We start from the raw sequence: 25851 nt of genomic DNA, 5'->3' as shown, positions 1-25851 counted from the left end.
GTTTCACACTTATTTGTTAAGTATATAATTCCACATATGTTAATTCATAGTTTCGATGCCTTCATTGTGAATGTACAATTTTCATAGTCATGAAAATACAGAAAAATCTTTAAATGAGAAGGTGTGTCCAAACTTTTGGTCTGTACTGTAAATATATATTTTACATTTATGTATGGTCAGTACAAAGGACTAGCACATGACTTATTCCTTCCAAAGACCATACTAAGGACCAGGGGGCACTTATTATGGGTGGAAGAAAGGCGATTCCGGCACCTAAACAGAAAAGGGTTCTTTACAGTCAGAGCAGTCGGACTGTGGATGTCCGACCACAAGAGGTAGTGATGGCAGACACTAACCGCTTTAAAAAAAAAAGGGCTAGATGAATTCGTCGATACAGGTAACATTGTGGGTTACAGTTAAATTAGACAAAATATTACACCTATAGTAGTACATTTAATACGGCAATAATAATTACATAACTAGTATCATAATTAGGTTTTATCCAGGGTTCTAGGACTGATCGCCTTTTCTCGGTGTCAAGAAGGAATTTTTCCAGTGACACAAATTGGCTGAATGTGTCCTGGGGTTTTTGCTTTCTTCTGGATCAACAGATTTAGGTATAGGGATTTTAGTAATACTATTATTAGAATCACAAGAGTAATACAAAATATAAAACTAATTAAAAAAATAATAATTCTAAACGGGTACACTTTTAATTGTAATAGTGCAGCAATAATAAAAATGGTAATAATAATAATAATAATAATAATAATAAATATACATTTGTGAGGCCTAGACCCAGTTAGTTAGTAAGTTAGTGTAGTGTTAGTGTAGGGAGTACAAATGGGGGAGAAAGGTTGAACTTGATGGACCGAGGTCTTTATTCAACCTACGTTACTATGTTGCTATGTAATGTTACTAATACACTTCTTCACGCTAGCAGCAAATACAACCAATAACAAACTACTCCCTTAGTGACCTAACACACAACATGCAATTCAATGTATTTAATTGATAAGCCCACAAGATATACTAGCACATCTCCCCAAGTCATACCATACTAAAGCAACAATTAGTTTAGCATAGCAAATCTATTTACAGCACAGCACGGCCATTACATACAAAGGACCTGCTCATAAGAGCTTACAATCTGAAGGAGAATAAGAGTGGAAATAGAAGCATCAGTCTATGTAAGTACAAAGTATGTTGAAGACTTTTAAGATCGGACAGAAAAAAGCAAGACCGCCAGTTACATGTCCTTTAATATTACTTTTATTTTCCTCAACCATGTAAACAATATTAAACGGGATACAAGCTCCAGAGGATGCTAAAGTCCAAAAGAAGAAATGAAGCTCCAGAAGAATCCAGAAGAAATGTCACAGGGAAAAAAAGAAAGATGATAAGCAACAGGAGCTGGTGTAAAAGACTTTGGTCTAGAAAACGGTCAGAGAAAACATTATAGACAAGTGGGATAGAGCGTCATCTGCAGGTCAAAGAGAAAAGAAGGCAAGCAGAGAAAAGGCGCTGCCCAGGAGGAGACTCTTTTATATTGAGTAAAGAGCTCAGCATCATGTATGGAGTAGGGACAGCACATGGAGAAAGCTTCAAGTCACCAGCCGCAGACCGGGAGTGATAATGATAAATGAAGCACAATTGTTGCATCACTTTGTGCAAAACAACTTAGCAATTGAAAAGATAAGCTGCATTCACTTTGAGAATAATATGCCATAAAAAAAGAAAAAGTTTAGATTTGCTCTTAGATATTTCATATGTAAGAATTAGTTACATGCACACATAGAATGAGTTAATGGGGTAATCTCAAGTTTAGGGGATAATGTCCCAATCGCTGTGGGTCCAACCACTGCCACGCGCACTGCCGCTTCATTCATTCTTGTGGGAGAGGAAAAGACCACTCTGTCACAGGGCTCTGCCATCTCCGACAATACCGTTGGGAATGAATGTGACAGTAGTGCGCATGATTGACCAATGCTCCATTCACATGGGGCTCTTTAGAACCCCGGTTCTCAGGATAAATGCAAGTCCCACTGGCAGCACCCCCAACAATCGGGAAGTTATTCCTATCTTTTGTATAGGGGATGACTTCCAAACTTCAGAATACCCCTTTAAAGATGACTAATACCTATATGGGATCTTAAAAGATAAAAAGCCTAAAATCCGCAGAAACCATGGAAACCCTAGCAAAGAGACAAAGCCAGAAGATGTTCATTAAGTTGCATAGGCCTTGCAAAGCCAGCAAAAAGAGAGGGGCATTGGTGAAGGTACAGCGATGAGTGAACCAAGATCATGATGCTGGGAAAGGAAAAAGATCCTAGTTACTTACCGGTAACGTGATTTTACAGAGCCCATGACAGCACCACCTGAGAGAGGGTATCCGCCCACCAAGGACAGGAACCTACTGAATAAAAAGGCGGTACCTCTCCTCCGCATCAGTTTTGTTTCAGAGCATGAGAGGGCCTCCGAAGACAGGTTAATACATAACCACCACCTCAACATATGTACTAAACACCTTAAAAAAAAGTGCACACCACAGTGATAAAGGGGAGGGAATTAATAGGGTGCTGTCATGGGCTCTGTAAAATCCCGTTACCGGTAAGTAACTAGGATCTTTTCCCCTTCTCCCATGACAGCACCACCTGAGAGATTTATAGAGATCAAATACCAAAGGGAGGGATCACCGCTTGCAACACCCTTCTACCAAAGGACAGATCAGTAGAAGAGGAAAGGTCAAGACGGTAATGTTTGTAAAATGTAGCGGGGGATGACCAAGTTGCCGCCTTACATATAATGTCGTTGGGCACATTCGCCTTCTCAGCCCAGGAAGCAGCTACCGCTCTGGTGGAATGGGCCTTCAGGTTCTCAGGAACCGGCAGATTGCTAGAAGAGTAGGCTAAGGTAATAGTATCCCTGACCCATCTAGCTATGGTCCCCCTTGTAACCTTAAGTACTTTCCTAGCCCCCTGAAAGGATATAAATAAAGCGTCACTCTTTCTCCAGGCTTTTGTCACTTCCAAATACTGGACTAACACCCTCTTAGCATCTAAGGTGTGAAGCTTATGTTCCTCAGAATCCCTAGGATTAGGATAGAAGGAAGGGAGAGTGATTACTTGCGTCCTATGGAACTTGGAGGCTACCTTTGGAAGATAGGCCGGGTCTGGTCTTAAGATTACTCTATCCATACATACTTGAGTGAATGGATGGTTAACGGATAGTGCGTGTAAGTCACTGACTCTACGAGCTGATGTCAGGGCCACCAATAGCGCAGTCTTTAAAGTTAAGATTTTTTTCTGAAACCTTCTCTAAGGGCTCGAAGGGAGGTTTGGTTAATGCTTCCAGAACTAAATTAAGGTCCCAAGGAGGCATTCTTGGAACAGGAATAGGTCTGGATCTATGACAGGCTTTAATAAATCTAATGATCCATCTATTTGCTGCCAAGTCATAATTATACAGTGCCCCCAGAGCCGATACCTGTACCTTAAGAGTACTGGTGGCTAGTCCCATGTTTAACCCCTTCTGGAGGAATTCTAGTATGGCCTCAATAGGAATCCTCCCTTTGGCAGACTGACCCGAGGTAGACAAGAACTTAGCCCAGGTTCTACCATAGATTCTAGTTGTTATCGGCTTTCTACTTGCTAGAAGGGTAGTAACAAGATCCGGAGAAAACCCCCTTTGCGTCAATAGCGACCTCTCAAAATCCAAGCCGTCAAATGCAGGCCCGCTCTTTGGGGATGACAGACTGGGCCCTGCCTGAGGAGATCCGGGATGTCCGGAAGAACCCATGGATCTGCTTGGGACATTCTCTTCATCCAAGTGAACCATGGTCTCTTGGGCCAGAACGGGGCGATCAATATAACCCTCGCCCATTCCTCTCGGATCTTCCTCAGGATAGTAGGGATCAGTACTAAAGGGGGAAAGGCATAAGCTAGAGTGAAATCCCACTGAATCTGCAGCGCGTCCACAGCAAACGCCCCCTCTTTTGGATTCAGGGAGCAAAAGGTTTCGGTCTTCCGATTGTGTCTGTTTGCAAACAGATCTATCTGGGGCTGTCCCCACCGATCCACCATCTGCTGAAAAACGGCTGGATTCAACTCCCACTCTCCTTGTTTCAAGATGTGACGACTCAAGAAATCGGCCTTTATGTTCTCTTCCCCTTTTATATGCAGTGCCGAGAGCGTAACCAGCCGACTCTCGGCAAACCTGAAGATCTGATCCGCTATTAACATCAGAGGGAGAGACCTGGTACCCCCCTGATGATTGATGTAGGCGACTGTTGATCTGTTGTCTGACATTATCCTGACGTGAGGACCCTGAAGAACAGAACTGAATTCTTTTAGCGCGTTTCTGGCTGCCAACAGCTCTTTCATGTTGGAAGAGAGACTTGTCTCGCTGTCCGACCAGAGGCCTTGTACAGAACGATCCCTTAGGTGAGCTCCCCAACCTTCCGCACTTGCGTCTGTTGTAATTGTATCCGACACCTGGAAGGTCCAAGGAACCCCCAAAGATAGGTTGACCGGAGATGTCCACCAGTCCAGGGAGTTGATCACAACATCTGGAAGAGATATTTTCCCATTCAGGCGACCTTTGAGCCGCCTGTCCGCTGCCAGAATCTCCTGTTGAAGACATCTGGAGTGGTGCTGGGCCCACTGAACTGCCGGGATGCAAGACGTCATTGTACCCAACAGAGACATTGCACTCCTCAGGGTCATGGTCGGATTGCTGACAACCTGAGATGTTAGGGATCTGATCTTCAGTTTCTTTTCCTCTGGCAGAAGACAGGTTTGGTTTTCTGAGTCCAGAATGAGACCCAGGAAAGACTGAACCCTCTTTGGTTCCAGCCTTGACTTCTCCAGATTTAACAGCCAACCTAGGCGTCAGACTGGCCATGACGTCCGCCAGGGCTAGAGCACAGAGTTGACTTGATCTGCCCACTACTAAGAAGTCGTCCAGATAAGGGATGACCAAAATATCTCTTTCCCTCAAGTGCGCTGTGACCTCCAGAATGATTTTTGTGAAGACTCTCGGCGCCATGGAAATGCCAAAGGGAAGAGCTGCGAACTGATAATGTCTTACGTGCCTGCCGAATTGTACAGCTACTCTTAGAAACTGTTGATGATCTGGCAAAATCGGGACGTGGTAGTAGGCGTCCTTCAGATCGAGGACGCACATAAAACAGTCCGGAAATAACATCTTTATGGCCGATTTTATTGTTTCCATCTTGAAAGGCCTGTAGATTAAATGGTCGTTCAGTCTCTTTAAGTTCGCAATGGTCCTGAAGGAGCCGTCCGGCTTCTTTATTAGGAAGAGAGTCGAATAGAATCCTCTTCCTTGCTCGGGTGCAGGTGTTTCCACCAGAACTCCTTTCATGAGCAGAGAGAGAACTTCCTGCTGTAAGGCTATCTGTTCCGCTAAACCTCTGGGGGCTGATATTTTGACAGTGTTCTTGGGCCTGCTTTTGAACTCTAATGTGAGCCCCCTCCTGATTATCCCTAAGATCCAAGAATTGGATGAAATTTCCTTCCAGGCAGGCAGGAAGTGGGAGAATCTTCCTCCCACCTGGGGGGAACTGTCACTTAGGGGCTTTCTTATTCTCAGAGGAGGGACCCCCAAACATGAAGCCTCTGCTATACAGCTTTCGGTCTTTCCAGCTACCTTGGTCTCTGGGAGCTTTACTGCGGCTGTATTTTCTCTTCCGAAAGGAACTGTTAAATCGGGAACCAGACACCGTGGGAAATCCATGTTTTTTGTCTGCGGCTTTATCTAGGATGTCATCTAGACCTTTGCCGAACAAGAAGTCCCCCTCACAAGGGATTGAGCACAGTTTAGACTTTGACTGCACATCTCCTGGCCAGCTCTTGAGCCATAGCGCCCTACGGGCTGCATTAGAGAGGTTTGCAGACCGGGCAGCCAGCCTAACTGAATCTGCCGATGCATCTGCCAGGAATGCAGCCGCTCCCTGCACAAGAGGAAGGTCTGATAGAATTTTCTCCCTGGACACATTCCCCCTGATCTGGTCTTCCAATTGTTGAAGCCAGATCATCATAGATCTAGCAGTGCAGGTCGCTGCTACTGCCGGTTTAAGGGCCCCGGCTGACGACTACCAGGTTTGCTTAAGGAAGGACTCCGCTTTTTTATCCAGCGGGTCTTTTAAGGCTCCTAAATCCTCAAAGGGCAGAGTGGATTTTTTTGAAGATTTTGAAATGGCCACGTCAATCTTAGGGGTTTTGTCCCATTTAGCCGCATCCTCATCCTCAAAGGGGTACCTCCGCTTGGAGGATGACGGCAGCTGACCCTTCCTCTCCGGTTTCTTCCATTCCCTTTCTATCAGAGATTTAATCCTGTCATTGACCGGGAATGAGCGTCTCCTCCTTTGGTCTAAGCCCCCGAACATAACATCCTGGACTGTTCTGGGCACTTTGGTATCGGTAATACCGATAGTCCCTCTGACGGCTTTAACTAGTCTCTCAGTATTATCAACCGAAAAACAAGGTCTGCCCCCCCCATCATCATCCGAAGACTCCGATGACGATGAGGAGTGATTAGAGGAGGAAGGCAGTTCTCTCGTAAAACGGGACTCCACTGATTCCTCTGATTCTGAAGAAACTAGTTTTCGCTTCTTCTTTTTGAGTGAGGTTAAGCCTCTTAAAGACTCTCTGACCTCTGTCTGGATTAGATCCTTTAATTCTAAAGAAAACCTGGGGGACTCCTCTGCAATGGTTTTCTGAATACAGTCAGAGCATAGGTTTTTGGCATAGGAGGTGGGAAGACCGATTTTGCATAAAGCACACTCCCTGTTTTTACTTTTAGCACTACACTTCTTCGCCTCCGGAGGCGGTGGTTGCCGTTCACATGAGGGCTCCCATCTGGCGGAGGTGGACTGACGAAGTCTTTTCTGACCAGTCTTGCCGGAACTCGTACGCCCCTCACTGCTGTGACTTTGTCGATGGGAAGATTCCCGTTCCATTTGTTTGAGCTGCTTGCGCTGCTTTGATGGCTGTGGCTGCTGCTGTACTTCCTGTGGCGGTGACAGCTGCTGCCCAGGTGACTGCGGTTCCTCATCCATCATGGCGGGGATGCAGACAACGCCATCCTGATTGCTCCCCATCCTTAAAAGCAGTAGGGCTCCACCTCCTTTAGGCTCCTCCCCTTCCGGCAGCGTGCTCATCTCAAATCTCTTTTTTTTTTTAAATTTTAGCCACCTGGCGCGCTACCCGCAGATCCACCTGCCTCTGCGCGTGCGCAGCCCAGCGGCACCCGGCGCGCTTGCAGCGGGATGACAGCTTCCCACCCGCGCATGCGCAGACCCGGTTTCCGGCGCACTCCGTGATAGGGCGCGTCAGCACCCCGCGCGTGCGCAGCCCGGACTTCCGGCGCGCTCCGTCACGGTGCGACGCGACCCCCACGTGCGCAGCCCGGAAGACCTGCCGGCCGGCGCGCTCAGTTTATCTTTGCGAGGCGCAGACCCGGCCGCAGGCCCCGGCGCACGCGGGGAGGAATCCAAAAAAAAAACAAAAAACAGCACCTCCTCCCCACACGCAGACCCGGGCAGCAGCCAGACGGGCTGGGAACAGGGACCATCTGCTGCTTCCACGGCCTCCAGGCCGCACCGTCCATAATCCAGGTACGTGAGGTACCACCTGGTGAGGCTCCCATCAGGGACAGGAACCAAAACTGATGCGGAGGAGAGGTACCGCCTTTTTATTCAGTAGGTTCCTGTCCTTGGTGGGCGGATACCCTCTCTCAGGTGGTGATGTCATGGGAGAAGGGGAAAAATAAAGGTTTGTTGGACAGTGATGATTTCCTAAGTTAATGGCTATGCTGTTCTTAGGTCTTTTGGCATCAGCATAATATTATATATTTTATACTAACATATTTTGTAACTTTTTATTTGTACTTAACTGTAAAACACAATTTATGAAGATTTAATAATGGCAAAGAACATTCTCAGACATATTGAGGAAAGGCATTATCTAGAGAAGCTGCGATGTCCTAAATGAAGCAGACTTGGAACTGTGATTTCTACACAAGGTAGCATCAATGAGCTGTAATAACAGATAATAAAGGCATTACGTCACACTGTGTGAAAAATATGTATTGTCAGTTAAATCATGTTGAGAGAATTTCTCTATGAATTACAATTACGGTAAGGTGCCTTTTAATCCCAAAAACAATTGTGGATCACTCCTCTTCTTCCGCTGATTTCCAATGTCTGCGTGAAGAACTTGAGACCTGAGCGTTGTCTTTCTAGTATCAAGTAATTAAATATTAAACTATGTAACATTGCAGGTACAGGTGCATCTCGCAAAATTAGAAAATCATCAAAAAGTTTATTTCAGTTCTTCAATACAAAAAGTGAAACTCATATTATATAGAGTCATTACAAACAGAGTGATCTATTTCAAGTGTTTATTTCTGTTAATGTTGATGATTATGGCTTACAGCCAATGAAAACACAAAATTAATTATCTCAGTAAATTAGAATACTTTATAACAACAGCTTGAAAAATGATTTTAAAATCCGAAATGTTGGCCTACTGAAATGTATGTTCAGTAAATGCATCAACACTTGGTCGGGGCTCCTTTTGCATCAATTACTACATCAATGCGGCGTGGCATGGAGGCGATCAGCCTGTGGCACTGCTGAGGTGTTATGGAAGCCCAGGTTGCTTTGATAGCAGCCTTCAGCTCGTCTGCATTGTTGGGTCTGGTGTCTCTCATCTTCCTCTTGACAATATCCCATAGATTCTCTATGGGGTTAAGGTCAGGCGAGTTTTCTGGCCAATCAAGCATAGTGATACTGTTGTTTTTAAACCAGGTATTGGTACTTTTGGCAGTGTGGACAGGTGCCAAGTCCTGCTGAAGAATGAAATTTCCATCTCCAAAAAGCTTGTCGGCAGAGGGAAGCGTGAAGTGCTCTAAAATTTCCTGGTAGACGGCTGCACGGACTTTGGTCTTGATAAAACACAGTGGACCTACACCAGCAGGTGACATGGCTCCCCAAACCATCAACTTGATTTCCAAATGAAAATTGGAACTCTGGGACCTTGTGGAGTGTGTCAATGACTGCCTTCTGGACATCTGTCAAGTCAGCAGTCTTCCCCATGATTGTGGAGCCTACTGAAACAGACTAAGGGACCTTTTTAAATGCATAGGAAGCCTTTGCAGGTGTTTTTTGTTAATTATTTTAATTTACTGAAATAATGACTTGTGTTTTCATCGGCTGTAAGCCATAATCATCAACATTAACAGAAATAAACACTTGAAATAGATCACTCTGTTTGTAATGACTCTATATAATATATGAGTTTCACTTTTTGTATTGAAGAAATGAAATAAATTAACTTTTTGATGATATTCTAATTTAGTGAGATGCACCTGTATATCCAGCTTCAAGAGACAACTCTAGGGGAACAGAATTAGGTAACCTTCCTTGAATACTTCCTCGTATTAGTGTGTGAGACAGAAATGAGAATGTATATACCCGTCTTTAGTATATAGCAGCTTCAACAGTCAGAGCTCACAAGCGGTGTTAGAAGTTTCGGTCTGCCTCGAGTCAATAGGAAATTTTATTACCAGGTTGGTGAATGAAGGGTCTTAATTGTTTGATAAGTCTGAGTTTATATGAATTGAAAGTGTCAAATGTGCTAAAGCTGGAAAGACATTGCAGAGATAGGAAACAGAAACAGCATGCCTTTAGCATCCATTTTAATAAATTTGTGATGGCAGCGTTATTCTTTATAATGAACAGCTGTAGTGATCTCCTTTGCAATACAGATCTTGGGAAAGGGTCATGCACAAGAGGAACTTAGAAATGGACAAGTCAAACTGGATAGCATAGTATGCATGCCAAGCATGTGTTAATAAAGGGCAGAATTAATGCAAAAGTACAAACTTTTGTTTCTCACCAGTCTCAAGAGAGATGAGGTATATTTATATTATTTTCATGCTAGTCATAAAAAAAGTGCAAATAGTCATTTAAATGCATTGACTACTACTGGAGGGGTGGAATTGGAAATCAGGGATGTGCTTGCTTCCCCGCAGAATCCATTTCCTCAGGACTTTCATACCTCTGTATTCCCTGGAAGGTGCTGCTTGCCATGTCAATAATTCCACCTGTAGGTCTTGCCACAACACCTACAAGTCCTTTTCCTATTCCTTTGAAGAACCCAGCAGCTCCTTCTTTCTTAGCTCCTACACAAAAAAAGGATGAAATCAAAACATTGACTTTAATTACTGGTATCAATGCTGTATAGATTTCAGCTCTAGAAAATAGAAATTGTGGATAATGAAGTCTGCATTCCTTCTCGAGAGGAAGTGACAAATCAATCAATAGATTAGGATGAAAAAGCTCCAAATTGCTTGATGTCACAACATTCCTTATGTGCAGCGAGCATATAGCAAGTATTCCAGCGAGTAAATGACGGCTAACGCAATCCGCTTAGTATATATCTCTGTCTCTCCCACAGTTTGTGAACTTTTCACCTCCATCTGTCAAGCCTTTATGATTCTCCTTTATAAATACATGCTTTGTGTGTGTGTGCTTACAGCTTTGTGTATATAAAAGTCAGAATTATGAAACCTCCTAAGCTTAATTTAAGCAAGTGTCCATAGAGCACCTGGTCCAGTAAAGATGCTCCTAGCGGTTTATGGACATTGAGGAGCTAAACAACCATGTCTGTGCAGCTCTTTGGTTCTGATGTGGGTTTGGTGAATCCTAGGAAAGTGTAGCAGGAACGCACATTTTTATTATTGACAAATGTTTATTGGTGTTGTGATACTAGTACAACACCATAAGTTGAGCAGCTGTGATCACATTTTCTTTTTGCTTTTATCTGTGGTAACAAACCAATACGCACTCTCATATATTAGAATATAAAAAGCAAAGTGTTGTAACTAAGCAAATGTTGGGTACCTACCTTCTACAGGCTTTGTAATTATTCCAGTCACTCCTCCCACTACACCCTAAAAGACAGAGATTTCATTGCATGGCGCAACACATTATGGAGTCCACTCAGATCAAGCATTTTTTGGCACTATGTAAACAATATAGTAAATATGCCAAAAAACTGGTTTCCCCATAATTAACACCACAATTTAGATACTCCACTAAAACTTCAGAGATATTCTCTAAAGAATTCCCTGAAGTGGCATGAAACATGCGTCGGGGTAAAGGGACACAGGACCAGATTGCACTTTATTCCCTACAATTCATACCTTGGTAATTACACCTATAATATGGGCTGAACTCTTGTTTTCATATGTAAATTTATGAGGGCTATAAAATGATTAGGAGGTACTAGCCTATCTTTACTGTTATGTAACTACCATTATATATTCTTATGGGTCATATATAGATCTTGTTCTGTGTCCTTCTTTGCTGAGGTACCCATTTTATGAAATCCTTTTAATTATTTTTCAATAAAAAATTATATTTTATTATAAATCGTGGTTTTCACTCTATATATCTAGCCAGTAATGTTGGGTTGAGATATTTGTTGATATTCTTATATTCTATAACAAGAGAAAACCATATGTTTCCCTTGTTATTGCTCTGAAAGATGTTTATTATATCCAAGGCAGATGCATCTTAGACAAAAGATCCTCGTGAGTTAATAACAAATTTCTTTTATTTTTAGGAAAAAAAATTCCTTATGAACTCTGAGTGGCATATGCAAAGATTTCCTACCTACTAACAATGGTAAAGGTAATTATTTCATGTTTAGATGACGCAAATAAATAACTAAATATTTTTTTTTTTTAAGTTTAAAGTAAATCATATTAGAATTGTAAATGTTCTGCTTAGAATGTTAAGGCCCAGATACATCACTGCCTTTGCACCTGTTTTTTGTGTAGTTGTGTGTTTTGTGCCTTTTTTTCTTTGCATCCAATTTATTATCCTATTTGTGCCTTTTATAAGTCTATTTTATATGTGCTCACCTGTTTTCCACTTTGTGTGCAGAGTCAAGTAATACTAGATGTTTTCATCTGATTCATCACTTGCAACTTTTTTAACAAGTCACAAAATTTGGCTTAACTTCACTTCAATCCTCCCAGGTGTATTTTTTAGTATGCCAAATGTTTGTGCAATTTAAGGACTTTTAGCACAAAAGTCAAAAAAATGGTTGAAAAATGTTTTTCTTTTTACTTTGCACCAAATTCATGAATCGCATGCACCATTTTGATTAATTTGGCACAAAAATAACAGCTAATAGCAGAAGACAACAAAGAAAAGTGACTTAAAAAGACACAAATGATGAATCGGGGCAAAAAAGTTTTTGCTATGAGAGATCTACCATGTAAAAGTTGTTTTCCCCATTTAATGCATTACACTGTTGTTCATTATTTTAAAAGATTAACATACGTTATTACAATTTTACTGCAGCAAAAAGTATGGCCAAACATGGCTTGCCCCATAGTGTATGAGAGATGTCAGACCTCCAAAGCTCAGCCAGCTTCTATTTAACATTTCTTTACCCTATGATACTTACCCGCAATAATCCTTTTCCTCCTTTGGCCAGACTGTCTCCAAAATCCTTTGGCTGTCGGCCCATTTCTTCTCTCCTCTTCTGCTGATATTCTTTATCCATGGTGATAGCAGCCAATCCCTTCCCCACAGACCCAGTGATACGTGAAACCACTCCCGCCGCTCCCCCTGTATTGCAAGAGTGGTGTTTAGTAAAGGAAATTGAGTGCTAGTAAGGAATCCCCAAGAAATAGTTGAAAAAATAATCCATTAGAAAAGAAAACCCAACTACAATACATACAAGCATTCCTAAATATATACAGTTGAAGCAGTAGTCGATGTAAATGGGAATTTGTGATGAATTTGGAGAAACTACTTCTTATATTCGTTATAAGGGTTGAGGTATTTAATTTTAGTTGAGTTTAAAGGTATATGCAAACAACAGAAGGTTTGTAAATTAACATGCCATACTTCCAAACTAAAACACAAAGGATAACTCACCAACTGTATGCCCAAGTAGGCTCTTCACACCAATTACAAAGCCTTCTGCAAACTCCTCAGGTCCCTGCACTGCCCCCTTCAGAAAGTAAAATTACATTCAGTGCTAAAAATCGCTGAATAATATACTCAGAATTCATTTAGATCATTTTAAGGTAAATCACATAATAAATAATTGGTCAGATGAAAATATAGACTTCTTTATTAAACTCAAAGAACTCACTTGGAATGGTTCATAGAAGAAAGCCTCAACTCCTTCTGATAGTCCTCTTATTAGGCCAAAGGGGTTTCCTAGAACATCCAGGCCCAAGACAAGGACATAAAGCTGCTTTAGGAACTGCAGAACAAACATCGAAGAAAAAACTGTCAATGGATGAGCAAGTGAGACCAAAATAAAGGTCAACTAAAAATTAAACTCCCAACCCATGGCCAAGATTTTTCTCATATTTAAACTGTACTCAGACATATGCTACCTTGGACAATCAGAATAATTCCCTAGCTTTTTAGAGTAGCCCATTACATCTCACAACTTATTAAATATTCATGCCATTCTACCTTAGAGCCTGATCGCTTCATTAAAAAATATCCCACACCCTCGATCCACCCTACATAACTGAATATACACAGATACTGGCTGGTGACTGTGTTACTCAACTTTGTGTGTCTTACCCTATCTTTTACAAAGGATGAATGGGACATGGAACAAAAGAAGCACATTTTTAACTTTTAGGTCATCCCTATTTCCCCACAGAATGTAGGCGCTCATTCCTACTGTTTAAATTCATTAATTTTTACTATACAAATATCAGTTTACACTTACCCATGTACCCTTTTAAATGTAAATGCAGAGGAATATGCTGGCCATATACAATCATGGCCAAAAGTTTTGGCAGCCATGAACTTGTTCCAGAAATTGAAGTATTTCTCCCCCCAAAAATACTGCAATTACACTTTTTTTTATACACATGTTTATTTCCTTTGTGTGCATTGGAACAACACAAAAATTAAAAGAAAAAAACTAACCCCCACCCCCAAAAAAAAGCAAATTGGACATCATTTCACACAAAACCCCAAATATGGGCCAGACAAAATTGTTGGCACCTTTCCAAAATTGTGGGTAAACAACTGTGTTTCAAACATGTGATACTCATTCAAACTCACCTGTGGCAAGTAACAGGTGAGGGCAATGTGAAAATCACAATTGAAACTAGATAAAAAGGGGAGAAGTTGACTCAATCTTTGCACTGAGTTTTTGTGTGCCCCAATAGACATGGAGAACTGAAAAAGAGAAGAGAACTGTCTGAGGACTTGTGAAACACAATTGTTGAAAAATATCAACAATCTCAAGGTTACAAGTCTATCTCCAGAGATCTTGATGTTCCTTTGTCACTGGTGTGCAATATAATCAATAAGTTTACAACCCATGGCACTGTAGCTAATCTCCCAGGACGTAGACAGCTGAGAAAAATTGATGAAAGGTTGCAACGCAGGATAGTCTGGATGGCAGATAAGTAGACCCAATCAAGTTCCAAAGAAAATTCAAGCTGACATGCAGACTCACGGTGCATCGGTGTCAGACCAAACTATCCGTTGATATTTGAATGAAATTAAATGCTATGGCAGGAGACCCAGGAAGACCCCCACCGCTGACACAGACACAAAAAAAGCTAGGCGGCAGTATTCCAAAATGTATGTGAGCAAGTCAAAATCTTGTGGACAGATGAGACCAAGAAAGAGCTTTTTGGTAAATCACATCATTCTACTGTTTACGGAAAACTCAATGAGGCCTACAAAGAAAGAACACAGTACCTACAGTCAAATATTAAGGAGGTTCAAAGATGTATTGGGATTGTTTATCTGCCTCTGGCATTGGGTGCCTTGACTGTGTGTAAGGCATCATGAAATCTGAAGATTACCAGCGGATTTTGACTCACAATGTAGTGCCCAGTGTCAGACAGCTGGGTTTGCATCCTAGGTCATTGGTCTTCCAGCAGGACAGTGACTTTAAACTTACTTCAAGAAGCAGCCAGAAATGGATGGAAACAAAGCGCTGGAAAGTTCTGAAGTGGCCAGCAATGTGTCCGGATCTAAATCCCATTGAACACCTGTGGAGAAATCTTTAAATTGCTGTTGGGAGAAGACACCCTTCAAATATGAGAGACCGGAGCAGTTTGCAAAAGAGTGGTCAAAATTTACAGTTGAGAGGTGTAATAAGCTTGTGGATAGTTATAGGAAGCGATTGATTGCAGTTATTAATTCCACACGGTGTGCAACCAAATATTAAGTTGAAGGTGCCAACAATTTTGTCCGGCCCATTTTTAAGTTTTTGTGTGAAATTATGTCCAATTTGCCTTTTTTTCCTCTGTTTTTTTGTGTTGTTCCAATACACACAAAAGGAAATAAACAAGTGTAACTGCAATAATTTTCTGGAAGAAATACTTCTGTAACACTTTCATGGGTGCCAACACTTTGGCTATGACTGTATAGATAAGAGTAACCTGTGATGTGTACATGTGTCTTTACAGTATTCACTATCTCACCTGCTCACTGTAGTGTCTCATCACAAGTTTCATAAGCTGATCTCGCTTGTAGAACTTATATCTTACTTCAAAACAAGCCAGTCTGTGGACAAAAAAAAAAAAGAGAGGTCGTCACATGCTGTATATCCAAGTAATTAATCTAGAATACCTGAAGGCTATATAATGTTAGAGTTACACATAAAAATAAAGTAACGCAGAAAAATAATAAATTGCTGTTGGGAGAAGGCACCCTTCAAATATGAGAGACCCGGAGCAGCTTGCAAAAGAAGAGTGGTTAAACTTTACAGTTGAGAGGTGTAATAAAAATAAGAAACTTTGTAATATAGCTTAGAAAAATCTGCTTCTTTCTCCTCCTGTATTGATCTTTCACTCTCAAATCATGGGTAAAATCTATATTCAGTGAAGAGATTTTCCCACTACAGAGATAGGAGATGGCAGCTGGTGCTTTTAAACTTCTATTGAGAGGGGAGGATGAGGAGCTGGAGGCAGACACAGACATTCTGCTGCAAGTGCTCCTGAAACGATAGTTAGGCTGTGTGCCCACGTAGCATTTTTCAAGCGTATATGCTGTGGAATTTCCGCAGCGTAAACGCTTGAAAAACGCATGTATATCCGCACCCCATGGTCCCCAATGGGATTCCGCAAGTTCTATGCACATGCTGCGGATTTTTCCGCAGCGTTTATGCCGCGTTCAAAAATCCGCAACATGTCATTTAATTTTGCGTTTCCGCAAGCGGAATTGCCTTTGTCCAATGCATAAAAAACGCAAGGCAATTCCGCATGTGGAAAACGCGTGATAAACGCGCGAAAAATGCGCGATAAACGCGTGCGGAATTCCGCATGCGTTTTTCCGGGAGAGGACTTGCATTTATGCAGCAGAAATTTTCTGCTTCATAAATGCAACGTGGGCACATAGCCTTACAGTTCTTCACAGAAATTTATGTGCACCAACTACCATCTGCTACCTCAGTAATGGGAATATCTGTATTTACCGAAGACCGATGAGTGATCGGTCCAGAAGATGAGAGAAGAGGATTTCTCTAATAAAATATTTTACAAAGTTGCTTATTTTTCGGTCTACTATTGATTAATGAAACAAAGAAATTTAAAAACGACGTTTGCTCTTTGAATCACTTTTTCCATGTATTTAACTCTTTTTCATGTGAAAATGTGGAAAAGTTATTATGGTCACTTTAAAAGCACGTAAGAGATGCATGAATCTCCAGCTATATATAGTGTAATATTATGCTATAGTGTAGTACCGTAATCATAGCCAACTATGTTTGTGCACACATTTAAATGAAAATAATCAGGCTTTATATGGGCCTTCTATAAGGCTCTAGTATATTCTTATATTCCAGCCCCAGAAATGATGCCTACATGGATGAGACAATCGTACATCCACACAAATTCCAAAATGAATTCTTTTTAATTACTTTTTTATTTATTTTTTAAATACCATCATGATTATTGCCAAAGACTAAAACCCCATCAGAATAAAAGAACTGAGAAGAATACCCATAAAAACTATTATGAAAGGAAAAAAACTACCCGGTATCAGAGTTTTGCAGTAGTGACCCTGCTTTGTCAGGATTAATAACTGCTTAATTGATTGGCTGGAGCACCATCTAGTGTCATAAATCCACTAAACCAGAGGTCCCCAACCGCCGGTCCGCGGACCAGGACCGGGCCGTTGGGGTTTTTCAGCCGGTCCGCGGCGCCGCTGACAGCTAGCTCCGCGGCCCTGCGCCTGGTCAGAGCTCGCTCTGTGTGGATTTATAATGTTTTCTGCCATAGCCGTGACAGCTCGCAGCTCCCGGCAGAGAACATTATGCAGGACGGGGTGGGGCGTCAGGCGGGTCTTAGTGACGCAGCCCTCCACAGCACAGCATGGTACCTGTTGTACGTCACGGGGCGGGTCTTAGTGACGCGGCACTCCTGCACAGCATGGTGTGTTCCTGACGGGGTGGGGCGGCAGGCTCTCCTCACTGACACGCCCCCGGCAGAACATGTTATGTGGGGCGTGCTGGGGCAGCAGACTGGCTTCAGTGACGCGGCTCCCGGTACCGGTGTTCAGTGTGTAGCGCTGCTAAGCAGCAGCGCTGTATACACTGACGCTCAATGTACAATGCTGCTACTTAGCAGCGCTGTACACCGAGGTCCCGCCAGCATCCTCCCCATACAGCTCCACCCCTCCATAACCCCACCCCCATATGACCAAAGCCCCGCCCCCACCCCCACCGGGCCATGGAAAACTGGTCTTGCTTAAAGCCGGTCCCTGGTGCAAAAAAGGTTGGGGACATCTGCACTAAACAGTGGCTCATGTTTACTATTCCTGATGAAGCCGTGTATAATGCTGCACAACACTGATCTCAGTTCGGCTTGATTAATCTTTTAGTAATTGGATTTATGGTTGCCGTGCTGGGTTCTCGTACCCTCTTGCCATCAGTCCTCAACAATACACTTCGTTAAAAAATCAAAACAGACTTATTTAACCTTTCTATTCTATTAACGTCTATTCTTTGGCAACACATGTGATATAACACTTATTACAGAAAATAGAACACTTTATAAAGGCACAGGTTTTTGTATCTTTGTGTTGCTTTCACATATGCAGATCACCTGTACTCTTGTGATATTTTTGACTCAGACAGAATAGAGCCCAAGTGCAAGAAGAGTATATGGGCCTTTTTTGTTTATAGCTTATTATAATGCATCTCTTATGTGTCTCTGACAATGGCTGTTTCCTGCTGAGGAATTGGAAGTGGGCCGCAACACCCTTTTCTCCCCTGTGCGACAGCACAAATTGCACCAATGATGCTGTAGAGCAACCAGATGTCAAACGTTTTCAATAGTAAGAGGACAAAAAACAAGATATTGTTTCTGTTTGTTTGCGATAAGGGCACTAAGTACAGATTCAAAGTAATAAGGGGTAAGCTATCGAAATAATGCAAGATAAGAGTGGATCAGTTGCACATGGCAATCAGCAGATTTAAGCACTAATTCTTCTGGTAGCATAATTTGGTTTTAGGGTTTTGCGAAATTCATTATTTTTATTTCAAAAGAATCAAATTTTAAATGAATAGGGCCAGATTCACGTGAGACTTTTTGCACCTTAATTTTTCCGTCTTAATATGGGGCAAAAACTCACTTTTAATAGCTTGTGTAAAACTGGCCTTTGTCTGACTCAATCAGATGCTTATTATGTAAACCAATATTAAATATGTGCCCCCTCCCATCTGATTGTAATGAAAAAAAAAGAAAAAGGAAAGTTACTTGAAAACGAGATCATCCACGTCAGTAAGTGTAGCTCCAATGCTCTTCAAAAGGAGGTTGACAGAACTGATGGCAACAATTTCGTTTTCCTCTTTGTTTGACTGTTCACCTCCGGATCCCAAAGAAAGGCTCAAATGTAACTACAAACAAATGCATGAATTGTATATAGCAAACAAATCATTAAAGCGTAATAAGCAGTCATGTGTATATACACGAGGAATAACATCACTTCTACCCATTATATAACCTGCATTTTTGATCAGTTTTCAATTCTCTCTGAGCTAGTAAAAAGAGAACAGCTGCTATAATGTCTCCGATACACAGTACATAGAAACAGAGATTCCTGCTCTTCTTTTTCTGTAGAACATGTTAAGAAGTAGCAATAGCATGGAAGACCTTATCCAGAGGTACTGAGCTGTGCGGCTGGGAATACATCACTAGGGTGAAATACATTTGCTGTAAGCTGCAGCACAATCTGCCTAGTCAAGAAAGGAGCATATTTCTCTGATAAGGTATAATACAAAGTTTATTATATTCACTTGTATTGATTTATGCAGTTTATTGAACACACAGTTACCATTTAATTAAAAATACATAATTAAAGTATCATGTTCCATTGAGTTCCCAGAGAGAAAAGCAATCAGCTTTGATTTGAATCATTGTGCAATGATTTATTCACAACCTATTAGGCAGTTTTACAAATCAGGTGGCTAGAAAACTGGGTGACAACCTTTGTGGAAACTAATCAGAGACCATTTGGTTGTCACCCATTTTTCTAAATAACTGCTGTTAACAGGAAATACTTGAAAATAAGTCAGAGAAATAGAAGTAAAGAATTTATTTTTATTTAGAAGGAAAAATGTTGCATCAACAACAAAAAAAGAATAATAATATTCACAAGCCTACCTTCACAGGAGATATGTGGAAGTGTTCAAAGAAGCTTGGGGTGGTAATATCCGTCATGGAAGATTCCATCAGTTCTGTGTTTAAGGCATCTACATCTTTCTGAATTAACTTTGTCTGCATTTTAACAAGAGAAAATACATAAAGACTTTTATGATCCTTGCATATTACATAATTTACATGTAACAGCGTAAACCACTAATAATCCCATATAATAACTGCAGTTAAATCTAAAATGATATTAGAAATATAGATTATATTCTAAAAAAGCATGGCTGAGTGTTGTATCCTCTTCATTGGAAAGCAAAGAATGAAATTAAGAGTTAAAACCCACAACATAAATTGACATACTCAATTTACACGGCAGATTTTCTCCACTGCGTAGATGAGAAATGCAAAATCTCATCTACAATCTTGGTAATGTAATATATGGCATATTTTCCGAATTGAAAATCTACTGGTACTACTTGGTAGTATCATGGCGCTCCCTGCTCTGTTTACTAGGGCCTCCCTTCCTGCATATACTGAATCTCTATGCAACAAAAAAAAGGCATACCAATGTATACCTGCTTGGTAGATGGCAAAAGACACTTAACATACCCTGGGAACATGGGCCCTATGAATGCAGATTGGAATTACTAACGGCTTTCTGAAAGAAGTTATATCTATACTCCATGACAAAGTGAAAAAAAAAGTTATGGTTTTTAATCACACTGCAAAAAATAAACATAACAAAAAGCAAAAACACAGAACAACTTGTAAATGCAGTAAATATACACGATATTGTGATGACTTACCCGTTGTTTCTCAACTTCTGGAAGGCTGGAAGGAGTGAATAACCCCATGATTGCTGCCAGGAAGCCTTGGTCAATCTTCAGAGCCATACACTGGATGAGGACCATGAAGTATCTTAACAGAAACAAGAAAGCCGAAAATCAATTTGTAACAAAATGATTTGCAATGAAATACAAGTTGCTGTTGTAAACCCACGTCACACATTTTTTTTTCTGGGCTATGTACTTACTTAAACTGCATGACTTTGCTAAATTCATTAAATCTTGTGATGATGCTGATATCAATAAATGGCTTTGGTTCTACCAAGACAAAAAGAATGAGAAGAAATTGGATCATTGAAGAACACATACATAAATGACTGATTTTATCATCTCCATGCATATTTATGGACAATATAAGACAGAATGCTTACTTCAGCATAAAGAAATCTAACAATTCTGATGGTAAAGGAACCCATACACATTAGACTAATGTCTGTCGAACCCGCCAATATTGATGGGTTGGGCCATCGGTCTAATGTATATGGAGGCGCTGGCCTACTGGTAATTGGGAGAAATGTCAATCGTCCACGGTCAATTTCACACCGCCGATCGTATTGTTCTCCCGGAGATAAGCTGCCAGCTGACGTGTCAGTCGTCGGCTTTCTCATAGAGAACACAGGAGCACTTAGCTGAACTAACGCTCCTGTGTATGAGAGAGTCAGCTGAGATGGTTGTTGGCCAAACTATCATTCGGCTGACAACCATCTAAAGCGTATGGCCAGGTTAATACTTTCCAAAGTCCAAGCAGACGGTACACTTCATGTACAATTGATTTACAATATATGCTTTTTGTGTATTCTTGACCTATACAATAATTATTAACATTCACATACTTATAGTTAGTTTTGTGCTGCTTAAGATTATGGTGAACAGTATAGAACAAAAAAAAAAAAAAAAAAAACAACAAAAATATATGTCTTAGGCAAAGTTCACACATCTTGAATTAGTCGTGGATTCCACAACGCCAGTCTGCAGCAATTTGCAGTATAATATAAGTAAATGGGTTTCTACAAAATCCAAGTCACATGTTGGAGAAATAAAGCTGCACAAAAAGGAAAGCATGATTCAGATATCAAATGTATAGCATGCTTATTATTAGATGGATTTTCATTGCAGTTTTCATCCTATTCAATGCTTAGTAAATGGAGTAGGGTGAAATCCGCAGCCATATATGCAATGAAATCCGCAAGTATCACATGTGGATTCTGTCTGTGGACTCCATGCAGATCTGTTGCAGATTTGTAGCCAAATCAGAAGGTAGAAATTTTCCGCAATGTGTGAACATAGCCTTACTATATTGTAAAGGTGACGTGCTGGTGCAGATAAAGACATTAAAGAACTCCACCTCAGAAAATAAAGATTTTTACCAGAGTCTAAGGCAATGGATTTGGGAGGTGCAACTGGATGGAAGACGGCAGGAAACATGGAACCAGGAAGCTGATTATCCACCTGAAAAGAAAAACAACATACGGTAATCCACTAAATCTATGAGGAAGTACTAACCATGACTGCAGGGAAAGCTCATACATATACATAACATTAAAACTTTCGGGTAAGGTTATAAATTGTCCATAGGCCGTTATCCGTACAGAAGCAGCACAGATGGGTGTACAAACCCTAATACATCACATGAAGGAGAGAGGGTACATGGATAGGCTTTGCTCATGGCTTTATTGTTTACCTACTGTGAGGGTTTCCTTTATTTTGGAAAAAATGAAAAATATTGTTAGAATAAGTTATCCCATCAAAACAAACTTTAATTTTGTTTTGAAAAACTTTGATTTAATCAGCCATCTTGAGCCTTTAACAGTCATGGGTGGAGCAAAGCTTCATCCACTGCTGTTAACCTGTTAAATGCCGCTGTCAACCTCTGACAGCGGCATTTAACATGAGTCGGCAGGGAGCGAGTCTTTCCACGCACCCATCGGCGCGCCCGTGCTGTGATCGTAGGGTGCCGATGGGTTGCCGTGACAGCCGGAAGTCTGCTGAAGACCTCCATGCTTGTCATTACAACACTCCTGTGAAAGACAGCCACTTCTATGAAATCTGACGTACATAGGAGATGGTGATTTCTGCTATATATACCAGTTATGATGCATTGCTATGTATAGCACAGGCGATCATAAATAAATACAGCAAAAAGTTTACAATTTTTTTTAAAAAAAATATGAAAAAAATAAAACAAGTTCAAATCACCTCTTTTTTATCCCATTAAAAATAAAATTATGACAAAAATAAATAAAAAATTCACACAATTGGTATTGCAGCGTTCGTAAATGTCCGACCTATCAAAATATAAAATTAATCTGATTGGTAAACGACGTAAAGAAAAAAAAATCAAAACGCCAGAATCAGTTTTTGGATGCTGTAACATTGCAACAAAAGGCGATCAAAACATTTTATCTAACACACAATGGTATCAGTAAAAACCTCAGCTCCAAGCACAAAAAAAAAATAAGCCGTCACTTAGCCAAAGATCCAGAAAAATAAAAATGTTATGGGTCTTGGAAAATGGCAAAAAAGACACTTTTTTTTTTCTTTCAAAATTTGCAATTTTATTTGATCATTTAGATAATAAAAAAGCCCTGATATGGCTATGTGGACGGAAAAATAAAAAAAATTATGGCAGAAGGGGAGAAGAAATAAACAGAAAATTGCCCAGGGATTAAACTTTACAAGGCAAAATTGATTACAATCAAACAAAATAACGGAGCAGGTTTATTTGTCAACAGATATTAAAGATAGATTTGAAATATTTTGTACACATAAAGTAACCATTTGTTAAAAGTAGAATTCAGTATTTGCATCCATTTCCTCTATAACTTTACTTCACCTGTAGCCAGTATAATTGAGCCCGTAAACTTCTTTGATGTTGAGACTGTTTCAGTTCTATATGGATACCAGAGAGGAAGCTTCTTCTGATTTTGCATTTAATTGGTGAGCGCATTTCCATAGAACTGAAGCTGACCTACATATGATTAAGATACAGAATATAGACCATGAGCTTTAAAGGTAAATGATGATCAGATAGTTACCTATTGCGCAAATAAGTGTGTTATGTATATTTTTTAAATATTTTTGCCTATGTTTTTTTTCTTCATATCAAGATCTTAAATAAAAAAAAATAGTACCGTAACGCTGCCACATTTACAGTGGCCATTGGGGCTATTTTAGACACTTCCTGTCCTTTCTGGAAGAGTTTTCAAAAGTTTACTTTCCAGCAGAGGCAGGATTACAATAACGGGTGACACCTCTATACACGAATGATAACGAAGGACCCCCCCCACATTCACAATAGGCAGTAAGTTGGAAAAAAAACACGTGCAAAAATTTGCACAATTTCTAATTTTTTATTTTTAAATACAGATTGTGATAAGTAAAAAAAAATAAAAAATTGCCAACATTTTTTGGAAAAGACATATAGCTGAAAAATCTGATTTAATCAATAGGTCATATTATGACGATAGCTCAACTTTAATAAGTTCAGACCACACAAGTAACCAATACACACCTCAAAGTTGGTATCTAATTTTATCCATCTGCATTGTTCCCCAGTACGATATTTCTCATAGACCTGTTCTAGTTGAAGAATACGTTTCTGGTTAAAGGGTTTCCACTTCTGTTTTGGCATTAGCTCCCAGATAACACCTGAGCTGCAAGCAAAAACCGACCAGTTATCTATTTTCAGGAAAATATATCATTACCTGAAGGGAATCAGTCAGCACGATTTTCACAGACCAAACGAATTAAATGTGCATGTAGCACTTTCAAAGGCACGTTCAACAATACCTTCAGATGGCTGGTCCATTCCTCCATTACTGAGAAAGCGGCGTTTGAATTGATATGCAAGTGAGGTTGAGGATCCATTGAAGATCAGAAGCCTCTGTCACTCCAGCTCTATTCCCCACCCAGAGCCGCCTCTGACTTGACTAATCGCTCCTTTGCCTGAAGTCACACAGCATAGAGGCAATGTTGGGTGGGCAGTAGAGCTGGAGTGACAGAGGCTTCAGATCTACAGCCTCATTTGCTTATCAATTCAAACGCTGATTTCTCAGTAACAGAGGAATGGACTGGCCATGTAAATGTATTGCTGGGCTTTTCTTTGAAAGAGCTACATGCACATATAAATAGTTTAGGGGGTAAAATCCTGCTAACAGACTCCCTTTAAGATTTTTAAGAGATAACTTGCATAAACATCATCCCCTAGAAATACAGAACTTATGATACAGTATCTCAAACAGCAAGTCTTTTACTCTACCAAATTCATTTTAGTACTGTAAATTAAGAACTTTCTGCTTCCTGTTGGTTTTGGCAACAGATTTACTTTAATGAATCGAACAGTATGTACACCCTAATGAACCTGAGAAAAGAGCAAAGACAACAAGGAAAATGTTCGCCTTTAGATTTTGGTTAAAAGCAGAATCACTTACAATCTTTCAAGTTATACCAGCGATTAGATGAAAAGACTAATACACATTTACCTTGTGATTCCTATGTAAGAAATTTCTTGTTTGGTCTCATTGTTAATTAGAGAAAGCCCCAAACTGTGAATGGATATATTTATTTCCTGATCCGGTTGCTCCATTTCTTCAGCTTGCCGTGCCTTTGTCACCAAAGCCACATCTTCAGTGAAAAGCAATACTCTCTGACGCCCATCAAGGAATGACACCCAGTGAATCTGAGTCTCATGATTGTAAGCAAACTGACCACTTTCATCCTGAAAAAAATTAACAAAATAATTCAAAGCGAAAAATTATTTAATTTTTTTAGGTGAGAAAATATGAGAACTTTTTTTTTCTGACAAAAAAAAACAAAACACAGAACTGCTGCAAATATACATTAAATGTTATCTAAAAAAAAAAGCAGATTATACTTGCAAATCTAAAAATCGAAACAAACGTCATAAAGCTAATTCATAATTTCCAACATACAGCTAAATGTACACACATACACGTTACCCTTCGAACAGGCCATTAGATACTATAGACTACTGTGCAAAGACGTTATGGAACACATCTTCATACAAGGTAATACAGAGTAAAACTGTTACAGGCATCTTATAAAAATATTTTTTAGTCTTGTAAAAATCAATATAAAAAGGGCATTGATGCAAGAAAAGGGAAACAGACAAGCACCCATTTGTATACCCTCGTACTAACTAATTTACCTTTAGCAGGTCAAGCTCCCCCTTGTTCTGGCTATACGTCCACATCAGAGTTTTTGTGCCTGTTGGATCAGCCCATGCAAAGAGTTTAGTTTCTCCAGGCATAAGTACCGTCTCCTCCTCAATGCCACTGTAAGGTATTCAGTATTTTAACAC

The 25851-nt window shown here is 40.4% G+C and overlaps 1 protein-coding gene across 4 annotated transcripts in view; it reads right to left on the bottom strand.

The window, feature by feature from the left end:
• The window catches only part of VPS13C (vacuolar protein sorting 13 homolog C), a 328945-nt gene that overhangs the window by 57255 nt on the left and 245839 nt on the right, over positions 1 to 25851 (bottom strand). For all 4 annotated transcript variants that reach the window (XM_073652734.1, XM_073652732.1, XM_073652731.1 and 1 more), the window contains 15 exons: positions 25699 to 25825; positions 25013 to 25248; positions 24043 to 24184; positions 23365 to 23499; positions 21899 to 21980; positions 20720 to 20789; positions 20493 to 20604; positions 19699 to 19812; positions 18793 to 18932; positions 15517 to 15598; positions 13200 to 13313; positions 12980 to 13055; positions 12504 to 12667; positions 10932 to 10977; positions 10083 to 10206 (listed from right to left, as the gene is read on the bottom strand). In XM_073652734.1, coding sequence (XP_073508835.1) covers positions 10083 to 10206; positions 10932 to 10977; positions 12504 to 12667; positions 12980 to 13055; positions 13200 to 13313; positions 15517 to 15598; positions 18793 to 18932; positions 19699 to 19812; positions 20493 to 20604; positions 20720 to 20789; positions 21899 to 21980; positions 23365 to 23499; positions 24043 to 24184; positions 25013 to 25248; positions 25699 to 25825 — 1764 coding nt within the window. The remainder of the gene's footprint in view (positions 1 to 10082; positions 10207 to 10931; positions 10978 to 12503; positions 12668 to 12979; positions 13056 to 13199; positions 13314 to 15516; positions 15599 to 18792; positions 18933 to 19698; positions 19813 to 20492; positions 20605 to 20719; positions 20790 to 21898; positions 21981 to 23364; positions 23500 to 24042; positions 24185 to 25012; positions 25249 to 25698; positions 25826 to 25851) is intronic.

The sequence above is a fragment of the Phyllobates terribilis genome, unplaced genomic scaffold (assembly GCF_046119375.1).
Source record: "Phyllobates terribilis strain yellow unplaced genomic scaffold, ASM4611937v1 Scaffold_11__3_contigs__length_659146591, whole genome shotgun sequence".
Lineage (NCBI taxonomy): Eukaryota > Metazoa > Chordata > Amphibia > Anura > Dendrobatidae > Phyllobates > Phyllobates terribilis.
This window is presented reverse-complemented; position numbering and strand designations above follow the sequence as displayed.